Source organism: Micropterus dolomieu, linkage group LG23 (genome assembly GCF_021292245.1).
Source record: "Micropterus dolomieu isolate WLL.071019.BEF.003 ecotype Adirondacks linkage group LG23, ASM2129224v1, whole genome shotgun sequence".
Lineage (NCBI taxonomy): Eukaryota > Metazoa > Chordata > Actinopteri > Centrarchiformes > Centrarchidae > Micropterus > Micropterus dolomieu.
Genome location: NC_060172.1, coordinates 4473269 through 4488542, shown reverse-complemented (window position 1 = coordinate 4488542; position 15274 = coordinate 4473269). Strand labels below are relative to the sequence as shown.

General features: G+C 45.5%; 1 protein-coding gene across 1 annotated transcript in view; it reads left to right on the top strand.

Moving 5' to 3' along the window:
* lcp2a (lymphocyte cytosolic protein 2a) overlaps positions 1–8377 on the top strand; it is a 25671-nt gene extending 17294 nt beyond the window's left edge. The window contains exons 17-21 of the mRNA XM_046040970.1: positions 3356–3408; positions 4315–4397; positions 6154–6228; positions 6563–6712; positions 7821–8377. Of these exons, the coding sequence (XP_045896926.1) occupies positions 3356–3408; positions 4315–4397; positions 6154–6228; positions 6563–6712; positions 7821–7970 (511 nt within the window). The 3' untranslated portion in view covers positions 7971–8377. The remainder of the gene's footprint in view (positions 1–3355; positions 3409–4314; positions 4398–6153; positions 6229–6562; positions 6713–7820) is intronic.
* The last annotated feature ends 6897 nt before the right edge of the window (positions 8378–15274 follow it).

Below are 15274 nucleotides of genomic sequence, written 5' to 3'. Positions count from 1 at the left end.
TAACCAAGTGGTTTTGGTGCCTAAACCTAACCAAGTATTGTTGGTGCCTAAACCTAACCAAGTACTTTTGGTAACCAAGTGGTTTTGGTGTCTAAACCCAACCAAGTACTTTTGGTAACCAAGTGGTTTTGGTGCCTAAACCTAACCAAGTATTGTTGGTGCCTAAACCTAAACAAGTACTTTTGGTAACCAAGTGGTTTTGGTGTCTAAACCTAACCAAGTGGTTTTGGTGCCTAAACCTAACCAAGTATTGTTGGTGCCTAAACCTAACCGAGTACTTTTGGTAACCAAGTGGTTTTGGTGCCTAAACCTAACCAAGTGGTTTTGGTGCCTAAACCTAACCAAGTACTTTTGGTAACCAAGTGCGTTTGGTGCCTAAACCTAACCAAGTACTTTTGGTAACCAAGTGGTTTTGGTGCCTAAACCCAACCAAGTACTTTTGGTAACCAAGTGGTTTTGGTGCCTAAACCTAACCAAGTCGTTTTGGTGCCTAAACCTAACCAAGTACTTTTGGTAACCAAGTGGTTTTGGTGCCTAAACCTAACCAAGTGGTTTTGGTGCCTAAACCTAACCAAGTGGTTTTGGTGCCTAAACCTAACCAAGTGGTTTTGGTGCCTAAACCTAAACGAGTACTTTTGGTAACCAAGTGGTTTTGGTGCCTAAACCTAAACGAGTACTTTTGGTAACCAAGTGGTTTTGGTGCCTAAACCTAACCAAGTACTTTTGGTAAGCAAGTGGTTTTGGTGCCTAAACCCAACCAAGTACTTTTGGTAAGCAAGTGGTTTTGGTGCCTAAACCTAAACGAGTACTTTTGGTAACCAAGTGGTTTTGGTGCCTAAACCTAACCAAGTACTTTTGGTAACCAAGTGGTTTTGGTGCCTAAACCCAACCAAGTACTTTTGGTAAGCAAGTGGTTTTGGTGCCTAAACCTAACCAAGTATTGTTGGTGCCTAAACCTAACCAAGTGGTTTTGGTGCCTAAACCTAACCAAGTACTTTTGGTAACCAAGTGGTTTTGGTGCCTAACCCCAACCAAGTACTTTTGGTAAGCAAGTGGTTTTGGTGCCTAAACCTAACCAAGTGGTTTTGGTGCCTAAACCTAACCAAGTGGTTTTGGTGCCTAAACCTAACCAAGTACTTTTGGTAACCAAGTGGTTTTGGTGCCTAACCCCAACCAAGTACTCTTGGTAACCAAGTGGTTTTGGTGCCTAAACCTAACCAAGTGGTTTTGGTGCCTAAACCTAACCAAGTACTTTTGGTAACCAAGTGGTTTTGGTGCCTAAACCTAACCAAGTGGTTTTGGTGCCTAAACCTAACCAAGTACTTTTGGTAACCAAGTGGTTTTGGTGCCTAAACCTAACCAAGTGGTTTTGGTGCCTAAACCTAACCAAGTACTTTTGGTAACCAAGTGGTTTTGGTGCCTAAACCCAACCAAGTACTCTTGGTAACCAAGTGGTTTTGGTGCCTAAACCTAACCAAGGGGTTTTGGTGCCTAAACCTAACCAAGTGGTTTTGGTAACCAAGTAGTTTTGGTGCCTAAACCTGACCAAGTGGTTTTGGTGCCTAAACCTAACCAAGTAATTCTGGTAACAAAGTGGTTTTGGTGCCTAAACCTAACCAAGTGGTTTTGGTAACCAAGTGGTTTTGGTGCCTAAACCTAACCAAGTATTTTTGGTAACCAAGTGGTTTTGGTGCCTAAACCTAACCAAGTGGTTTTGGTAACCAAGTGGTTTTGGTGCCTAAACCTAACCAAGTGGTTTTGGTGCCTAAACCTAACCAAGTGCTTTTGGTAACCAAGTGGTTTTGGTGCCTAAACCTAACCAAGTACTTTTGGTAACCAAGTGGTTTTGGTGCCTAAACCTAACCAAGTACTTTTGGTAACCAAGTGGTTTTGGTGCCTAAACCTAACCAAGTGGTTTTGGTGCCTAAACCTAACCAAGTACTTTTGGTAACCAAGTGGTTTTGGTGCCTAAACCCAACCAAGTACTCTTGGTAACCAAGTGGTTTTGGTGCCTAAACCTAACCAAGGGGTTTTGGTGCCTAAACCTAACCAAGTGGTTTTGGTAACCAAGTAGTTTTGGTGCCTAAACCTAACCAAGTGGTTTTGGTGCCTAAACCTAACCAAGTGCTTTTGGTAACCAAGTGGTTTTGGTGCCTAAACCTAACCAAGTACTTTTGGTAACCAAGTGGTTTTGGTGCCTAAACCTAACCAAGTGCTTTTGGTAACCAAGTGGTTTTGGTGCCTAAACCTAACCAAGTACTTTTGGTAACCAAGTGGTTTTGGTGCCTAAACCTAACCAAGTGGTTTTGGTGCCTAAACCTAACCAAGTGGTCTTGGTAACCAAGTAGTTTTGGTGCCTAAACCTAACCAAGTGGTTTTGGTGCCTAAACCTAACCAAGTACTTTTGGTAACCAAGTGGTTTTGGCGCCTAAACCTAACCAAGTGGTTTTGGTAACCAAGTGATTTTGGTACCTAAACCCAACCAAGTACGTTTGGTAACCAAGAGGTTTTGGTGCCTAAACCTAACCAAGTATTGTTGGTGCCTGAACCTAACCAAGTACTTTTGGTAACCAAGTGGTTTTGGTGCCTAAACCTAACCAAGTGGTTTTGGTGCCTAAACCTAACCAAGTACTTTTGGTAACCAAGTGGTTTTGGTGCCTAAACCTAACCAAGTACTCTTGGTAACCAAGTGGTTTTGGTGCCTAAACCTAACCAAATGGTTTTGGTGCCTAAACCTACCCAAGTGGTTTTGGTAACCAAGTGGTTTTGGTGCCTAAACCTAACCAAGTGGTTTTGGTGCCTAAACCTAACCAAGTACTTTTGGTGCCTAAACCTAACCAAGTAATTTTGATAACCAAGTGCTTTTGGTGCCTAAACCTAACCAAGTACTTTTGGTAACCAAGTGGTTTTGGCACCTAAACCTAACCAAGTACTTTTGGTAACCAAGTATTTTTGGTGCCTAAACCTAACCAAGTACTTTTGGTAACCAAGTGGTTTTGGTGCCTAAACCTGACCAAATTACAAGATGTTAACATGTACTTTAATTTTGAAAGTCTAACTGGATGCTGCATATCTATTGTTGCTGACTTGGCCGTGGAACCCTACATGTTGAAAAATTACACTAAAAGGTACCAGGGTGTTCGAAATCGACGCCATGGGGTCTTGACCAAGCGGCCATAAGTGACGAGTTGAGAGTGACAATGTCTTTTTCTCTGTGATATCATGTCCTCATGAATACAGTATATACTGCTCACATCACCTCTAGAGGTCAAAACCTTCACGGGGTAAATTAATGTCAAATATTTCTGACAAGTAAAATGAATAATGTGTGTTTGTTTTGTTTGTTTTTGAGCAGCCTGCCTCCCAACGTCCCCTCTGCAGGATCTCTGCCTCACAAACTGCAAACTGGTAAGAAACCAAGACACAAACTCAAACAATAAAAGAAACGTTTAAATTCTAAATTTTTGACAAGAATTTTCAAATTAAGTTTTAGTCACTTACTGGAAATTGTAGCAGTTAAGTCACATTTTAGTCTTTTTGTTTTGCTTTCTTTTAGTCAAGATTTCGTCAGTGGACTTTTTAATAGTTTTCTTATTTTCGTGTGTTATGTCAAAATTATCACATGGTACGGTACTGATTTTGCCAAAGGACATTCTAGCTGTAAAAATACCTATTAGAAGTAAGCATATCTTAAATATCTTTTTAATTATCCAGGAAGAGAACATGTTATGGACGGTCATATTTCTTTCCATATTACGACAGTAGGTGAACTGTACCCACAGCTCCTCTCTCTTTTTCTTCCGACCTAGTTTGTACTCATGTATAAGGACCAACTCCGAGCCAGTTTACAGATGCCATTATCAGATTTAGGTTCTCTCACAATTTAGCATTTGTGCTGGCAAACTGAATCAGATCTGAACTCACAGATATGAAACACGTGTTGGATCATTAAGTTTTCCTCCACTTCCTGAGGATATCACAATCTCTGATGTCTGTCCTGAACAAACGTCCAGAAATCAGCTGAGAAACCAGAGAGAGACGCTGCAAAACCTCCTGAGAATCTTTCTGGATTTAAGTTTCCTTCAGCATCACAGTGATCCAGCAGCTGTCTGCAGACTGCCTCTGAAAACACTAGAGGGCGTGCTCTGCCTAATTAACAAATTTAACAAACAATACTCAAGTCATGAAGTTAATTTTATATTGATCATTTTTTGTTTAAAATTTCAACTGGCATGATGTGACTCATTTCTTCTCCTGTTGTGTTGTATATTATTATTAAAATTATAAAGTTATAGTTTGTGTGTTTCTGTTTAGCGATCGCAGAGCAAAGAGGCAGCTTTGTTGGATCAGACAGGCAGTCATTTCGTCCTCCTCCATCCTCAGCAGCCAGTACACAGGTAACACACACAGGTTTATCTGTCTATGCAAGGGCCCTCATATACATAATGCATTCACTAGGCCCTAACCTGAACCTCCTTCTGACCTGAACCTCCTTCTGACCTGAACTTCCTTCTGACCTGAACCTCCTTCTGACCTGGCTTCCTTCTGACCTGAACTTCCTTCTGACCTGAACCTCCTTCTGACCTGGCTTCCTTCTGACCTGAACTTCCTTCTGACCTGAACTTCCTTCTGACCTGAACCTCCTTCTAAAGGTCACTTTATGCGCCTGTGGTGAGTCTCCACCGTAGCTGACAACAGAGGCTACTTGCCGTCGTGAGCATTTCTACTTGTGTGTTGGTGTCTGCGTTGCTCTGTTTTCTATGTTCCACTGTGTTGAGTTTCTTCTTCTTCTTCTGGGAGTCAGAGCTGATCGATGTTGAACAGCAGTTACTTTTATTGAAATTACTAAAACGCGGAAATCAGAGTATTGAGAGAAGATGGCAGAGGCAGAAGAAGAAGGATGAGCCGGAAATGCATAGGAGAGAATGCGGCTGTTCTTAGGGTCTGCATCGCCTCGACGTGTAGTTAAATTTTTGGGGAGGTACGCCTCAGGCTGTAGTGTAGGGTACAGTAAAGCATAGGGTACGGAGTAGGGTACAGTACGGCGTAGGGTACTGCGTAGGGTACAGTACGGCGTAGGGTACTGCTTAGGGTACAGTACGGCGTGGGGTACAGTACGGCGTGGGGCACCATGTATGGTACGGCGTAGGGTACTGCGTAGGGTACAGTACGGCGTGGGGCACCATGTATGGTACGGCGTAGGGTACTGCGTAGGGTACAGTACGGCGTAGGGTACAGTACGGCGTGGGGCACCATGTATGGTACGGCGTAGGGTACTGCGTAGGGTACAGTACGGCGTAGGGTACAGAACGGCGTGGGGCACCATGTATGGTACGGCGTAGGGTACTGCTTAGGGTACAGTACGGCGTAGGGCACCATGTATGGTACGGCGTAGGGTACTGCGTAGGGTACAGTACGGCGTAGGGTACAGTACGGAGTGGGGCACCATGTATGGTACGGCGTAGGGTATTGCGTAAGGTACAGTATGGCGTAGGGTACAGTACAGCGTGGGGCACGCCATATGGTACGGTACTGCGTAGGGTACAGTACGGCGTGGGGCACCATGTATGGTACGGCATAGGGTACTGCGTAGGGTACAGTACGGCATAGGGTACAGTACGGCGTAGGGTACAGTACGGCGTGGGGCACCATGTATGGTACGGCGTAGGGTACTGCTTAGGGTACAGTACGGCGTGGGGCACCATGTATGGTACGGCGTAGGGTACTGCGTAGGGTACAGTACGGCGTAGGGTACAGTACGGCGTGGGGCACCATGTATGGTACGGCGTAGGGTACTGCGTAGGGTACAGTATGGCGTAGGTTACAGTACAGCGTGGGACACGCCATATGGTACGGTATGGCGAAGGGTGCAGTACAGCATAGGGTACGGTGTCGGGTACTGTGTAGGACACGGTACAACATAGGGTAGGGTACAGTGTAGGGTATGGTGAAGGGTAGGGTTTGGCGTAGGGTACAGCGAAGTTTTGTATAGAGAAATGGTATTCAACCTTTTTACCCAGTGATGGGTTCAGACTAATAGTTTGTATTTCTGATTATTTATATTCCTCTTTTCCTTCTATCTTTGTATCTAGATAGTCGCTGTAGTTTCTTTGAAAGGATAATGATCAGTTTTGTATCCACGTATCGTTGCAGGACCTGGACCCTCGCTGGTACGTGGGTAGAGTGACCAGAGGTCAGGCAGAGGGCTGTCTGAAACGAGTCTACAAGGTAACACAAACACTTAGTTTTTATTTGAAGTTTCTGCCATTTTTAATTTTAAAAATTGTTGTTGTGCTAAGAGGCGGTCTCCCACGGGGGAAAAGATACTGTGTGAGGTAAATCCGTCTATCGGATTATTCCGTTTCAAAAACAAATCAGAAAAATAAAAAAAACAAGAACTAAGGCCCAAATACAGCTGTCTAATAAATGTAGTGCAGTAAAAAGTACAACTTACCTCTGAACGGTAGTAGAGCAGAGGTATAAAGTAGTAAGTGCAGTACTTGGTTCCAGTTCAGGACTGGTGATATTCACCCCTCATATCTGTCTCTGTGTCTGTGTTGAGGACGGGGCCTACCTGGTGAGGGACAGCACCCGGCAGCAGCCCAATCAGCCCTTCACCCTGATGGTCTTCTACCAGGACAAGGTCTACAACATCCAGATCAGACAGCAGAACCAGGAGTTCCTGCTGGGAACTGGACTCAAAGTCCAGGAGGTAAACCTGAAGCACACGTTACTTACTAGAAGCCTTCAGAAGAAGTAAAGTTATCTACTGAGAGCTGATCCTCAGTCACTGTCCAATCAAACACCCAAGTGCCCCAACGCTGTCGGACAAACTCCTAAGTGCGTCAGCATTTGTACATGGAGTTGTAGTTATTGATACTCTGCATGCAAAGAGTTTCTAAACCAAAAATACACCAGATAAAGTGTAAGAAATGGACCTGCTAACGTTAGCATATCCTGGTGAATAGCTTACTGTCTCCAGGAGTGACTTGGCAGCCCGTCCTCGGCCACAGCAGCTTTTACAACCCATATTTACATTTGGTGTTAGGCCGCAACCTCTAGTGACTGAAGAAGTCAAGTGACTAGTAAAAGAGCGGCTCCACATAAGGAGATAGACGGGTCAAACATACGTCATATGACTTATATACGAGCGGGAACTCCGGGTCTGCAATGTGAAGCCAGTGCTGAAGGACCTTAAACCTGCTTCCTCTCTAGCAGCCAGCAGGGGGCGACTCCACCGGCTGCAGAAAGAAGTGTGATTGTATAGAAGTCTGTGAGAAAATGTTTCTACTTGTCAGCTGATTTATTCCCTCAGTAAACACTTTCCTGATGAGTTTATGGTCTCAGTCGCTAGTTTCAAGTCTTCTTCAACACAGCATGATGTTCATTTAGTAAATTATGGTCCCATTTAGAGGGACAGAGACCAGGAAGCAGGGGAGGCTACAAGCTGACTGACAAGTCGCTACCATGGCGGCCTGTCAATCAGGCTACAGGCGACCCGCTAGCTAGAATTAGCATCCCAGCTAATATTCCAGCTAACATAAATTACAGATGCATCTTGCTAACCAAGCTGGCTAGCTCCTCCCTGTTGTCCGAATATGATCGTGTCCGGTTCCTAAGAAACAAGATGGCGATGGCCAAAATGCCAATCTGGAAGCTTCAAAACGATAGTCCACAAACCAACGCGGGACGACACGGCAGCTACACCCACTTCAAAAAGGCTATGGTTTGGTTTTAACAACTGATTGGTGATTGGTCAGGAAAACTCAGATAATCATTAATGTGTGTGTGTGTGTGTGTGTGTGTGTGTGTGTGTGTAGTCTTTCTCGTCAGTCAGCGGCATCATCTCCCATTACTCCCAGTCTCCTCTGCTCCTCATCGACGCCAAAAACCGCAGCTCCAGCCAGCAGAACCAGTGTCTGCTCTCCGATCCGGCGGGATACTACATGACTGGACAGAACTGGTCCTGAAGGGATGAGCCGAATCAGATCGGCTCAGACCGGATGAGTCAAACTAAACCCAACAGGCAGAGTGAAGATGAATGTCCGCCTCAGACGCCTGTTACCTGGAAGGTTTTTGCACATGTTGCTTCATTTGCTTACTTTTGACTGTTTGCTTTTCTAGCTTCGTGTCGGCGCTCTGGTCCTGAAACTGAAGAGTTTGAGACAATAAACCCTTCAGAACTTTAGAAGCTCTAAAACATTTCTGAGTGGAGGTTTTAATTATAACTTCTGTACGACACCAGGTCACGCTGTTGGATAAATGCTGTAGCTCTGTAGCATTTAGTTGAAGCATACTCCACATTCAAACTATGTTTATGGGAAAAAACTGTCTTGGTTCTGTGTTCAGCGAAATAAAGCCCTCGTTGTACCTACAAGCCTCCAGTTCATTTTTCAGCAGAGTTCTGGTCTCTCAGACGGGAACGTTTGAATCCTCTCAGACAGGTGATCACAGAGCTTCTGTCGTCACATTTGACAACACGTTTGTGCACGCCAGATGGCTGCTGTGACGTCAGATGGCTGCTGTGCGCGAATCCTGCGTTCCATCGGAGCAGAGGTTGTGTACGTCTTCAGAAATTAACGCTACGCATCTGCAAGATGCTATTCAGCAATTGAACGTAAGGGCAGTTTATCAGGATCTGACTGGCAGGTCTGCAGCTCCTGTTCCGCTCTGTAGCCCATGTGGTGGCGGTATCCAGTTGGTTTGTCAACCGCCATTAAACTCAAAAGAAGAAGGTCAGCAGCAAACTGACAAGTGTATCCAGCTGCAGCACACAGACGTGTGACCAGGCGTGACGGAAGTTGAACTTCCAAATATGGTTCGTCCCAGAAGACACCGCGTGCAAAACGTGATACTATTTAATTATAGTAGAGTAAATATGAACTCATAATGTACACTGATTACTACGTTGACACTTACCTAATTAAAGTTAAGTAAAGTTACATTTAGTTTTGTATGAGAACCGTTGAACCGTAAACTACATCTCTCATCTCGCACAATATATGTCACCAACATGTTAGGGCAGTAATGCTAACTAATTTGTATTGCTTGGTTGCTACTAGCTCGGTAAGTTAGCTATGTTCCACACAGAAATATATCTCACCTGATGTGTTTAATCCAACGACGCCCGGTGCTTTTATCACATCCTCCTCTCACGGAAGTGCTTTGACGTTAGCTTCAGTAACGTTAGCTTAAGTAACATTAGCTTCAGTGACGTTAGCTTAAGTAACGTTAGCTTCAGTAACGTTAGCTTCAGTCATTGGGAGAAAAAGATGTCACATACGCGACTTTTGTGTTTGTGGTCTTTAATTAAATTATTATTATTATTACATTATTATTTAATGTAATTATGTATTTTCACAGTCTGATACTTCAACATGTTTTACATCAAACTGCAACTTTTTTGTCTTTTAAATGTATATTTTAAATTGACCATCATCGTTTGCAATTCAGAGCACAATTCAAACGGGATCAAAAAATTAGTTGTCTCTTGCTGTTGACTATCGTACATATTTTTTCCGAAGTAAGGTCACGTGCTGGTCCACTGGAAGGGGAGGGGCTTAGGCTCTTTATAGTTGCAGGATGCTTAGAAGCTAGAAGCTGGAGCTAGTCTGCTATGACCGACATCTTTATAATGTCTCATCACAATCATAACCTCCTTGAGTGTCACCATGTTTGTTTACATTGTGCTAATTTAGAAGTTATTATGGAAGATCTTCCGGAGTCGGCCAGGGGTGACCCGCCCCTTGCTGGATATACATTTAATCCTCCAGGTACACGCAAAGTACGCAGGCAAGTACGCTAACAATGCCGTTCACGTTGCTGCCACTTGTCTACGCTTATGCATTGTTAAAAAGCAAGTATATCTGGGGCATTAGCGTTATACTTAGACCCACTGGGGGAAGCCCTGTAGCGTCAGTTTTCAACGCTGAAGGTAGGTGTATGATATTTAACTATAAGTCCAAATAAGGAAGTGGTTAAGGGTGGACGGTCAGCCAGAAACCGGACTTTCAACCAGGAGACCGGTGTTCGTTTCCTGTGTAAAACAAAAATTCAACATTGAATGTTTTTATTTAACTTGTGTAAGTTACCCAAGAATTGTGAATTATCTTATTTAAGTTAAGTCACGTACATAAACCAGCATCTTTCCCCAAACCTAACCAAGTGGTTTTGGTTCCCAAACCTAACCAAATTGCGATGTTTCATAACTAAAAAAGACCAAGCGTCCGTACGTGTTGGGAGTGAGAACGTGTTGGTCTCCCTGCGCCCCCTTGAAGCTGTAATCACACCTGTAAACTAAACTCTCCTGAGATTTTTACCAGCAGTCAGGTAACAAGAGCCTCCATGCGAGCAGCTCTGTGAGGCCGCACCGACGCAGCGTTGCAGACATCTCTGAACTCGAACATTTCCCTCCTCCAGGTAGAAGAAGTACAAGTGAACGCCACTCACAAGCAGCTTTCTGACAGCATGATGGAAGCGCATGATGTAAATGGTAAAGCATCAACTAAAAGGCAACATAAAGTACCTGTATTTAATTAAAATAATACACACTGTCACGTAGTAAAACCTGTTCAACATGTGTCACCAGCTGGTTCCAGGAAACACTCTCTGAGGAACACAGTGAAATACGAAACAATGTGAAAACATTAGGACACATAAAATCACTACTGCAGGTCAAACTGCTGGTTCTTATAGGGCGGTCTCAGAACACAGCAGACACAGTGGGCTCCAGGCCTCCACAGGTCGGGGCTGTTTCGGCGACCAGCAGGTGATCACGAAGTTTCGTCTGGTTCAGTTTATATCTGAGTCAGAGCTGGTTAATGTGGCTCGGTTTGGAGTCCTCTGCTGGAGCTGCTGCGCCCGCGATCCGACCGGGGTAAGAGGTCGAAGATGGATGGAGGGTTTGGTGTCATGCACCTGGAGCGCTGTCAGATCGGAAGTCAGAAAGCTTTAGTGGGAAATGAAACAGTGAAGAATATAGGGGTTAGGGTTAGTCTAAATATAATACACTGATGATCTTAATCAGGACTCTGACAGTTAAAGATATTCTGTTACCCCCCACTCATAATGTCATTAATCCCAGTCAGACTGTGTTGTTTTGTCTGCGTCATCCTCGAAGGCACCGCGGGGAGAAGATTACTGCTGCCGCCGCCAACTGTCATCACACACACACACACAGGTGTGAATGACCTTGAGACAGGGAACAGATAAGAAGTCAGTCTGCTTCAGTCCTGATGCTCAGAGGGAACTTCTGAGGGTTTTTGGGTTAAAGGTTGGACTCACAGTTTTGTCACATGGGTGTCATTTACTGCAGTAAAAGTACTAATACCACAATGTAAAAAACACTCAGTTTCAAGTAAACATTTTGCAGTTAGTGTTACTGTAGCAAAAGTACTAATACCACAGTGTACAAATACTCTGTGCTAAGTAAACGTCCTGCAATTAAAGTGTGACTGCAGTAAAAGTATGTGAGTATAATCAGGCATTTAAGTATTAAAGCAGTAACATGTTGTACTATTATCTTTCCTCTCCTCAGATTCTCCTTCCTCCTCGTTAATGTAGAACAGGATGTTGCTGCTGTAGTTGTTGAGCTCATTCTGAACTCTTTAGTATCAGCTCAAATTAAGCAATCTGATTGGTTCGTAGTAGTGGTATAATGAGCGTGTACAACTGCTGTGACGTCGAATTCCTTTGCACAGATCATGGATCACGCCGCGACAAAGTAACATCAGAAAGTACCACCGGGCGCAGTACCACTCCCACTCTATCACCTGCCAACAATGTTGCCGAGAACATGCAAGCGAGCAGGGACACGGCAAAGATTCACAAACCCCCGCAGTACCATGAACCAAAAACTCTCGTATGCACGTCTTGAAACGAGAGAGACCATGGCTGTGCTGTCTCTTGGGGTTTGGTGTCTTGCCCAGGGACAGACATGCAGACTGGGGGAGCCGGGGATCGAACCACCGACCTTCCGATTGGTGGACGACCGCTCACAGCCTCTGGTTAGCACCTCCTGTTAGCAGTTAGCATGGATTTACAGCAGGGTTCTCAAGTCTCACACATTTCAACCGGCTCGCACCTTGTAGTTCTGACTCTGAGAAGGAAATGATAACCGACATGTACAATTAATGGATCTTGCGTTTCTCTTTACATAAATCACGACATTTCCACCATAAAGTGACGCAGAAAAAGGTTTACGTGTAAAAACTGTTTAATGCTCAACACCCCGTCACTTAACATGCGTCCCCTCCAGTGTTGAAACAAAACCTAAACACAGAGGAACATCCCCAGTTACCTGGTTTAGGCTGTGATGTCTGGAGGTTAGCAGGTGGCTTTTCATCTATACCTGCTGTAAAATATGATGTCTGACCCCTGCAGGTGGCTACTGTCACAGATCAGCCCCGACCTCAGTGATACCGACTCTCTCCACAAACTAAATTGAAAAGTTGGCAGCCCTGATGTTCAGACAGCTCTCACTGTGAGACTGAAGGAAACTTCTCAGGACGTTCTGCAGCGTCTCTCTCTGGTTTCTCAGATGATTTCTGGACGTTTGTTCATGACAGACAGCAGAGATGATGATATCCTCGGGAAGAAAAAGAAAGCCAAATATACCGAACAATATTAGAAATGCAACCCTTTTTTTTGTTTTTGCTCCCATTCATCATGAGCTGAACTCAAAGATCTAAGACTTTCTCTATGAACACAAAAGGACTGTTTCTCTCAAATCTGTCGAATTTGCCGAAATAATCCATCCAGCTCACAGGTGTGGCATATCAAGATGCTGATCAGACAGCGTGGGGATTGCACAGGTGTGCCTTAGGCTGGCCACAATAAAAGGCCAATCCAAAATGTGCAGTTTCACTGTATTAGGGGGTCCTTCTCATAGAGTTGATCAGGTTGTTGACTGCGGCCTGTGGAGTGTTGGTCCACTCCTCTTCAATGGCTGTGCGAAGTTGCAGTCAGGTCGAGACCCCGATGAGGACGACGAGCGTGCAGATGAGCTTCCCTGAGATGGTTCCTGACAGTTTGTGCAGAAATTCTTTGGTCATGCAAATTAATGCAGCAGAGTGGCTGGTATGAGACCGTCTTCCTGCAGTCAGCATGTCAACGCTCCCTCAAAACTTGCGACATCTGGGGCATTGTGCTGTGTGATGGAACTGCACATTTTGGAGTGGCCTTTTATTGTGGCCAGCCTAAGGCCTTTTATTGTGGCCAGCCTAAGGCCTTTTATTGTCAGCCTAAGGCCTTTTATTGTGGCCAGCCTAAGGCCTTTTAATGTGGCCAGCCTAAGGCCTTTTAATGTGGCCAGCCTAAGGCCTTTTATTGTCAGCTTAAGGCCTTTTAATGTGGCCAGCCTAAGGCCTTTTAATGTGGCCAGCCTAAGGCCTTTTATTGTGGCCAGCCTAAGGCCTTTTATTTGTTAACAATATTTTAGAGAAATAGGCCTTTTGTGTCCATAGAGAAAATCATCATCTCATGATGAATGGGGGCAAAAACAAAAGTGTTGCCTTTATAATTTTGTTCAGTGTTTAAACAGAGTCTGTAGTGAAGCCTGCAGCCTGCGGGGGGGGGGGGCGGCAGGAGGTCAGACTGCTGTTTTACAGAGTCAGAGACTTTCACCTGACGCTGCAACGTCTGAAACTGCAAACAGACGCTCACTCTCAGTGTGTGTGTGTGGTGAGTATTAACCCTTCAGGCTCTAATCTGCCCAAGGGGAGGAATTCAAACTACTCTTATTCAAATCACCCCCCCCCACACACACACACACACACACAGCTCAGCAGCCAATCAGCTCCTCTGTGGGCGGGGCAGCAGGGTATAAGTGTGTCAGGTGAGCAGCAGCAGGTGTACAGAGCAGGCAGGTACAGGACAACACTTTCACATAAACACACCGCAGAAGAGGACAGGAAGAGAACACATCCAGCATGGCGTCCTTCGTCCTGGAGCAGGGTCTGGCCCCGCCCCCGTGTCGACCCTCTCTCCCCAGGAAGGAGCTCCCGTCTCTGGGCCTCGATCCGTCTGACTTCAGCCTGTACAGCCCTCCGGCTCCTCCTGAGTCCAGCCTGTCTGCGTCCCCGTGGCCGTCCAACAACCACGGCGACCCCTCCCTCTGCTTAGACCTGGGCGCCGCCTCTGTGGCCCCAGGAGGCCCCCCAACGTTCAGAGGCTTCTTCCCTCACCTCTACAGCCTCCAGAGGCCCCTGCTCCCCGGCAGCCCCTGGTTCTCCATGTCCACGCCGGACGACGTGCTGCGCCTCGTCCGTCCGCCGTACTCCTACTCCGCCCTCATCGCCATGGCGATTCAGAGCTCGCCGGAGCAGCGGCTGACGCTCAGCCAGATCTACCAGTACGTCTCAGAGAACTTCCCCTTCTACAGCCGCAACAAGGCCGGCTGGCAGAACTCCGTCCGCCACAACCTGTCGCTCAACGACTGTTTCCGGAAGGTTCCCCGCGACGAACACGACCCGGGTGAGTTCACATCCCAGAGAGGATTTAGGCTTTTATTTTGTTAACACAACCCCCCCGTCAATGACAGGAAATAGGCTCTGATTGGCTGCAAAAACTATATGTTGAATAGTCAAATTGTGTTTTTATGGAGTTTCAATCAAAAACAGTTAACAGTTTCTCTGCAGAACAGGATGTCTGACAGCCGCTCTGGTTGTTTCTTGAGGTTAGAAGATTGTGATTTTGAATAAAAACACAATAGAGGAGCAGAAAGCTTCTGAAGAGATCAATAAAAAGTCAGTGATTTTTAAAGGGACTTCTGTGAAGTAGAATCTGTGCTGTTTGTTTCTGGACATTTAAATTTCCTAGTGTGGGTTTTTCTTTCATGTTGTAATTAAAACAAAAGATAAATACTTTCTTTAACCTCCTAACCTCTTCCTCCTCCTCCTCCTCCTCCTCCTCCCCCTCCTCCTCCTCCTCCTCCTCTTCCTCTTCTTCCTCCTCCTCCTCCTTCTCCTTCTCTTCTTCCTCCTCTTCCTCCTCCACCTCCTCCTCCTCTTGCTATTCCTCCTCTTCTTCCTCCTCTTCTTCCTCCTCCTCCTCCTCCTCCTCCTCCTCCTCCTCCTCCTCCTCCTCTTCCTCTTCTTCCTCCTCCTCCTTCTCCTCCTCTTTCTCTTCTTCCTCCTCTTCCTCCTCCACCTCCTCCTCCTCTTGCTATTCCTCCTCTTCTTCATCCTCTTCTTCCTCCTCCACCTCCTCTTCTTCTTCCTCTTCTTCCTCTTCCTCCTCTTCCTCCTCCTCCTCCTCCTCCTCCTCCTCTTCTTCT